This window comes from Doryrhamphus excisus, linkage group LG21 (genome assembly GCF_037039965.1).
Source record: "Doryrhamphus excisus strain RoL-2023G ecotype Guam linkage group LG21, RoL_Dexc_Guam_v1.1, whole genome shotgun sequence".
NCBI classification, from domain to species: domain Eukaryota; kingdom Metazoa; phylum Chordata; class Actinopteri; order Syngnathiformes; family Syngnathidae; genus Doryrhamphus; species Doryrhamphus excisus.
In genome coordinates, this window is record NC_136377.1 from 13,164,496 (window position 1) to 13,172,455 (window position 7,960).

Below are 7,960 nucleotides of genomic sequence, written 5' to 3' on the forward strand. Positions count from 1 at the left end.
GTATCATAAATCTCCTTTATAATGTGCTTTTCGTCTTATAAGCATTTTGGAGACCTTTTGTCATCCGTGGCTGATTTCTCTTCTTTTGTTTATTACTCAATTCCCTCAATGGACAGTGCTTATTGTGCAGGTTCATATCAATATTTAGAAAGTATTCATATGCCTTGACATTTTTTTCTGTTCATAGTCTGTTTTTTTTATATTCCATATTTCTCTTCCTATAGCTTTCACTGTAATTTCTAACCACTGGAAGATGGTCATTGATATTGTTAATTAGTTATTAGTTATTATCTAAATCATTAGTGACTATATTAATCAATTAGTGTGGCACAGTGGTCGGTTATGCTGCTTGATCTGGTGATTTTAGTATATAGCGTACATTGTATCTACAAAGTCATCGACTATCTTTGCTGATGTGGGTTCAGAAGATCAATATTGAAGTCTGCGCATACAAATATCCTGAATAATTGATAACTTAATGTCAGCTTTAATATTATTATTATATTGTTCGTCTGTGTAGTAAAACACTTGCCTTACAATGGAATCCAGATCAGGCTCTATGTATCTTCCATCCACACAGACTGCTTTCACATATGACCTGGGTTTAGTTCCCAGGCCGTTGACAATAATGTCATTCATCCTTGAATACAGTATTGTTCCAAATCTGCAACTCCACATTCTTGTCCTTTTCAGCCTTCAGTTCAGTTCTTTAATTTCATCATTAAATTGATGATGTGTTTCTTTTGGGGATCTCTCCTGACATCAAGTGATTTCTTCATTTCCTCGACTCTTTTTGGGCCCACTTCAACTTCTGGTGTAGTGCTTCCAGCAGGAGCAAGGCGCTTCAAGGCGGCGTACGTGCTAGGTTATAACGGGATAGGCCAGGAGGTCAGGGTTCAGTTGCAGCAACAGGCACACTGATGAGGATAAACCACCGTGGCCAGTACAGTCGGGTCGATGACAGACGAGTTCTGATTCGCTGGCACGATACGAAACTTACAAGCGGCTCTCCAAACTGGGCCTGGTGCAATTAAATTTTTTGCACATACACATGACTAAATGAAGTAGAAATAAATAAATGAATAAACAAATAAATAGAAGACATTCAAGTGTCGACAGTAATGTTCCTATAATCCAGTCCTTCTCATTTATTTTCTGTCATGCCCCTCCTAAGGGACAGGCATTATTTCACAACCCCCTGATTTAAAATACTTGAGAAACTGATAATATTTCTTCATTTATCTGTACTGTACAGACTGAACTTAAAAATGAAACCAGGAATATGCAACAAAATGGAGAGCATACAAGCTGCACGTTGAGTACTATCAATTTGTACCTGCTGGTAGGTCTGCATTGAAATGAAAGACTCTCTCTCCGCATCTGACAGTTCCCCGCGACCCCCCAGGGGAGGTCTGACCCCACCATTTGAGAAGCAGTGTGTCTCAATGTTTGGTGAGATCAAAATAAATGACCAAAATAAACCAATATTAATGTACAGTAAAGTCTCGTTATATCGATATTGTCAGGAGTCAGAAAAAATATCAATATAACCGGACTGTCGATATATCCGATCCTGCGCCGAACTGCATTAAAAGTGGGCAATAATGCACTCGACATTGTTCTATAGTATAGAACATAGTATAGAACAATGTATTGTATGTAACTATGTATTGTAATGTATAATTATAATATTATTATTAAATATATATTATTATATATAAGTGGTAGAAAATGAATGAATGAATAATTATAATATTTTCATAATTATATAATTAATGTTTTTAATTATATATTAATTTAATTATAATTCATAAAGTTGTAATATAATGCTGTGACAATTTTTGATGTGCAAAAAAATATCATGCATTCGTTTTTATTCTATGAAGTGCTGCTTCATGTTGTCCAAGATTACAATGTTCACATGAATAGCATCATGCCTGTTTATCGTAAATGTCGTTTAGTAGTAGAGTAGAGTCATACATGTATATTAAACCACAAAATGCATTAATATAGGATTACGTTGTTTATACATTCTACTCTCTTTCAAAGCAGCAGTTGCAGCAGGTGGCACAAATCAACGTCTCATCATTGCACCAAAACAACAGACTTTTATTGCAGGTTTGAATGATCTCACAACAGGCACAATAATCCCAAATAAATAATAATAATAGCTACTTTTGTGGCCGTTACCCACTCAGCTCAACTCCTGTCTACCCTGCTTTCATGTTCCATAGGGAAGACATTTATAGTAACACACACATGCACGATACTATATAAATCTTAAATGGTCTTAAAATGATGTTTCGTGAGGTACACTGAGATTTAGTCAAGTCTACTTCACATCCCCAACATCGTCTTAGCCAACATCGTCATAGTCCTTCTCGTCCTGGTTTTCATCCTCACCTGCGACGTCATCGTAGTCCTCCATAGTGTCCTCAACTGGATTTACTACTTCCTGGTTTGGAGGCGCCGGAGGGAATGGCTCGTCCTCGTCATCTACTTTCACGTAGTTGGCTTGCTCGTCCGTGATCTCTTCGTACTTTGGAATGGGGGACAGGTTGTGCTCAAAGTCATGGAAGGTTTTGTAGTTGGGCTGCAGGTCCAGGATCTGCTTACGTTCACAAGGGACGACCATGTTTGGCTCATGGTCGTGAAAGTCTGTCGTGATTTGTTGGAAGTGGGACCCTATTTTCTGTCCACAGCTAGGACGCTCGCTGATGTTCTCGTAGCTCTGTGCCTCTGAAACATAAAGGGTGAGATAACACCAAAAGGTATTTTACCACATTTGGAAGGACCTACTGCAAAATCACTAGTCAAAGATCATCTATACGACAGGAGCATGCTGCTGTTTTTAAGGGACTGTTCCAAAAACACTAGTCAAAGATCATCTATGCGACAGGAGTGCTCTGCTGTTTTTAAGAACCGACTGCAAAGACACGAGTCAAAGATCCTCTATATGACAAGAAAGCTCTGCTGTTTTTAAGGACCGACTGCAAAAACACTACTCAAAGATCATCTATACGACAGGAGCACTCTGCTGTTTCTAAGGGACTGTTCCAAAAACACTAGTCAAAGATCCTCTATATGACAAGAAAGCGCTGCTGTTTTTAAGGACCGACTGCAAAAAAAAACACTACTCAAAGATCCTCTACATGACAGGAGCGCTCTGCTGTTCTTAAGGACTGACTGCAAAAACACTAGTCAAAGATCCTCTATGTGACAGCAAAGCTCTCCTGTTTTTAAGGACCAACTGCAAAGACACTACTCAAAGATCCTCTATATGACAGGAGTGCTCTGCTGTTTTTAAGGACCGATTGCAAAATCACTACTCAAAGATCCTCTATATGACAAGAAAGCGCTGCTGTTTTTAAGGACCGACTGCAAAAACACTACTCAAAGATCCTCTATGTGACAGGAGCGCTCTGCTGTTTTTAAGGACTGACTGCAAAAACACTAGTCAAAGATCCTCTATGTGACAGCAAAGCTCTCCTGTTTTTAAGGACCAACTGCAAAAACACTACTCAAAGATCTTCTATATGATGGGAGTGCTCTGCTGTTTTTAAGGGACTGTTGCAAAAACACAAGTCAAAGATCCTGTATGTGACAGGAGTGCTCTGCTGTTTTTCCGAACCGACAACAAAGACACTACTCAAAGATCCTCTATATATATTCAGGACTGACTGTAAAAACACTAGTCAAAGATCCTCTAAATGACAGCAGTGCTCTGCTCTTCTTCAAAACCTGTTTCAAAATGCTTGTCAAAGATCCTGTATATGAAAGAAGCACTGTGCTGTTTTTTCAGAACCTATTACAAAAATACTAGTCAAAGATCCTCCATTGACGGGTGTGCCCTGCAGCTTTTCAGCGTTTCATTTTGGTGTTCTTTTGTCAAACGTCAGCAGACCTGGACCTGGTTGCAGACCTTTCTTCAAAGACGGCTCACTTCTATGCCAACATTCTAGTTTCGTTTTACCTGCCAACAGAAACTGGGTCCGAGGAGGCAGGGGGGGAGTCATGGTCTGGTTCCTCTCCTGGTATTTCGTCTCCCTGAGTGGTGCAATTCAGACACATTTTTCAATGTCCACTGTCCTGAAGCTAGAGCTAGCCGCCGATTTGCAACATAGCCTAGCTAAAACACAAACCATCTAAAATTTGACTATTTTCTCAAAAGGAAATGCCATTATTATTATTATTATTATTATTATTTATTTGTCTTTTTCAAAGTCTGTTTTGCTTCATGAAGCAAACGATAGCTGCAAGTTAGGAAAATTAGCATAGCTAATACACGCTAATTATATTCTATTATTATTGCTAGTTTCTCAAAAATATTTTTAAGAAAGGCTTACTCTATTTAAAAATAAAATAGTTCTTGTGTAAAATGTAATTCCCTTCATAAAGAAAGGAAATCAGAGTTTGAAAACTCAGAGTTTGAAAACAGCTTGTACAACATAGCATTTCTCCCTAATTGAGTAATTTTGCAAAAACTAGTGGTGAAAGTTGCGTCTCTATGCTAATCTTGCTAAGTGGCAGCTAGCTATATCTTTTTAGAAAGGAAAACCAATATACTATAGAACAATGTCGAGTGCATTATTGCCCACTTTTAATGCAGTTCGGCGCAGGATCGGATATATGGATAGTCCGGTTATATTGATATTTTTTCCGACTCCCGAGAATATCGATATAATGAGACTTTACTGTACATATCTTTCAGAAAATGACATTGAGACTTGACGGGGAAAAAGCAAAGGTGTGGTAAAAACACGATATACATTTTGCTATTTTTGATGTTTTAGTTTAGCTGATCATGACGTATATATAGAGAAATGTTTGTATTACATGGCAGTGGATTTGTGATCTGGCGCCAGTCTGTGTTTTCCTGTGAAACAAACAAGAGCAGAATCAGTAAAAACAGAATCTTTACGTTGGATTCATCAAGTCGTTTGTCTTGTAGGTTGTTTTGTTGCTTTTGTTGTGTGTACATGATACCACTTTGATACAGTCAGTCAGTATCATTATATTAATAAAAGGTCCTCGGCTTCCTGTTGTGTTGTGGTCAGCATTTACACGTCACACTTCAGTGAAGACAAAGCATGCGTGAATAATAGTGAAAATGAAACCAGAACTCATTATATTGTTAGCTAGGTGCTCACACCAAACGCACCAGCTAAAGATCCTCTATATGATAGGAGCACTAATGTTTTTCAGGACTTACGGCAAAAACTGTTTGTTTGTCAAAGGTCCTCGACAGAAGAGGACATCTTGCTGTTAGTCAAAAATCTTTGATGTCACAGGAGTTCCCTGCTATTATATAAAGGATATTTGATTCGTGTTTGGGCAGGAGGTTCTCAAAAACAGCAAACGCCATTTTTTTGTCTTTAAAAAGAAGCTGAGCCCTATTGTTATACAGAAGATCTTCGACTAGAGCTTTTTGCAGTACATTCTTAAAAAGAGCATCTTTGACTCGCGTTTTTGGCAGTGGATTCTTAAAAACAGCAATGTGGACTTGTCATGGAGAGGATCTTGTACGAGTACTTTTGGTCTAAGTACTAAAACAGCAGACCTCTCCTGTCATAGAGAAGGTCTTTGACTAGCATGGTTTGCCATTGGTCCTCAAAAGGTATCCAAGCACTCCTGTTATATAAAGGATCTTTGACGAGAGTTTTTGTAGCAGGTCCCTACAAACAGGAGTGTAGTTTTTAAGGACAAATGGCCAAAAGAAAATGCTTGCAAAAAATGACAGGAGCTCTCTGCTGGTTTTAAGGACGTAAAGAAAAAAAAACGAGTTGAAGCTCCTCTATGTGAGCACTACTGTTTTTCAGGACCCACTGCAAAAACTCTAGTCAAAGATCTTCTATATTGTAGGAGTGCTCGGCTACTTTTTAACCCCGAGATGCATAAGTGGGTCAAAAATGACCCGGTCAGGTTGTTGTCTTGAAATATCTTCATAATGAAACATTTTTATCATTTCATATTTCAGGTATTCCTCAACAAACATGTTTTTGATATCATGCCATTCACATTTTTAACTTACCTTTTATACATTTTAAGAAATGTTAGTTTTTGTGTTACTACCCCAACCTTCCATAAGTGGGTCAAAGATGACCCGCATGCATTTTTTATGGAATCCAATAGGAACCTTTGATACTTATCAACTTTGGCTGTCAGGAACAAATTAACTGTAGACCACACAGACTCTATCAGAAGTGTCACCCCTCAGGAAGATTATTTTACACATAAAGTGCTAATACATGTAAGTATTATCTTCATATAATATTGTGTATGTGTCTTTCATGACTGTTAGTATTATCAACAAATTCGCCTACTTTATAACTACAGTAAAGTCTCGTTATATCGATATTCTAAGGAGTCAGAAAAAATATCGATATAACCGGACTATCCATATATCCGATCCTGCGCCGAACTGCATTAAAAGTGGGCAATAATGCACTCGACATTGTTCTATAGTATCGAACAGGGGTGGGCAAACTTTTTGACTCGCGGGCCGCATTGATATGACAAAATTTACGGGGGGGGGGCAGATTTTACACATAACAGTCCACCTGGTATTATTGTATCTGTAAAATTATCATGCAATCTGCTATTATTATTTATTATTTTATATTTATATTTAAATATTTTAAAAAATAATAAAATATTATAATAATTACAATCAAATCAAAATAATAATTATTATATTATTATTATGTAAAATATGCAAATGTAACAATAATATTATATATAATTAATATAATAATTAGCATTAATATAATAATTATAATAATCATAATAGTTCTAATAATAATTATAATAATCTAATAATCTTATAATAATAATAATAATTATTATTATTATTATTATGTGCTTGTGTCCCTTTTTTCTGGAGCACTTTGTAAACAACAGACCATGTCAAAAAACGAAATTGATAAAACCATCAAAAGGTTGGCTCAGGCCATGATGCCAGGTTGTATGTTGAGTTTAAATGAAATACTTTGGAAAGATTGGGCGGGCCGCATTCAAACACTTGGCGGGCCAGATGTGGCCCCCGGGCCGTAGTTTGCCCACCCCTGATCTAAGGGTTAAGGACCCATGGCAAAAAACTGCTATTCAAAGACCTTCTCAATGGCACGAGAGTGGTCGGCTGTTTTTAAAGACCTACTCATACTGTACAATATCCTCAACATGGCTGTTTTTAGGAATCCACCGCCAAAAATACTAGACCCTCTTTTTAAGAATGAATTGTCAAAGTATGACAGGAGTTCTTTGTTGTTTTGGAGAACCTACTGTAAAAACACAGGTCAAAGATCCTCTATCTGACAGGAGTTCCCTGCTGTTTTTGGGAACCAAATGCAAAAAACACAACACAATCAAAGGTAATCTAGTATACAAACAGTAGGGCTCTGTTGTTTTTACTGTAACAACACATCAGTGATCTTCCGTCCTCCACGGATTCAAGAGTTCTGCCGGTTTTCAGGAAGCATTGCAAAAATGTTGGTCAAAGATCCTCTATGTGAAAGGAGCAGTCTGCTGTTTTTAGAAACCCACCGCCAAAACCCTAGTCAAATATCCTGTAGGTATATGGTGTCGAGTTTGTTGCTGTTTTTGATAACTTCTATGAAAAAGAAAGACAACCAACCTGCTTTGGCGATGCACAAGTTGATGCAGATGAAGATGAGGCCCATGACGACGCACACGAAGATGATGGCGAGCAGCAGCCATAACCAGAAGTATTCTCTCACAATATCCATTGGCTCGGACAGATGATGAAAAGGCAGAAAATAAAAAGGCACATTGAGGTTTTCAGACAAAGGGAGAGCGGAGCTGGTCTTCAGTGGCAAGCAGTAACAACGGGAAAGAACACCATCCTCTTCCTCTTTTTCTACTTTGACTAAGGCTTATTTTAGTACACTCAAACCCACAGGGGGGGTTTTTATTGCTGACTAACGTTCTGTACTGACAATTG

General features: G+C 37.8%; 1 protein-coding gene across 2 annotated transcripts; it reads right to left on the minus strand.

The window, feature by feature from the left end:
* Positions 1–815: 815 nt before the first annotated feature.
* On the minus strand, positions 816–7,960 carry scimp (SLP adaptor and CSK interacting membrane protein). 2 transcript variants are annotated; one of them, XM_078787640.1, is made up of 5 exons: positions 7,634–7,960; positions 4,837–4,876; positions 3,974–4,047; positions 2,404–2,739; positions 816–861 (listed from the first exon to the last, which is right to left on the minus strand). In XM_078787640.1, the coding sequence occupies exons 1-5, from the start codon at positions 7,743–7,745 to the stop codon at positions 845–847; spliced, it is 579 nt and encodes a 192-aa protein (XP_078643766.1). In that variant the 5' UTR covers positions 7,746–7,960; the 3' UTR covers positions 816–844. The 2 variants fall into 2 exon arrangements, with proteins under 2 accessions (XP_078643766.1, XP_057942586.2); XM_058086603.2 differs by lacking the exon at positions 816–861 and having other exon boundaries at positions 1,928–2,739; positions 7,634–7,958.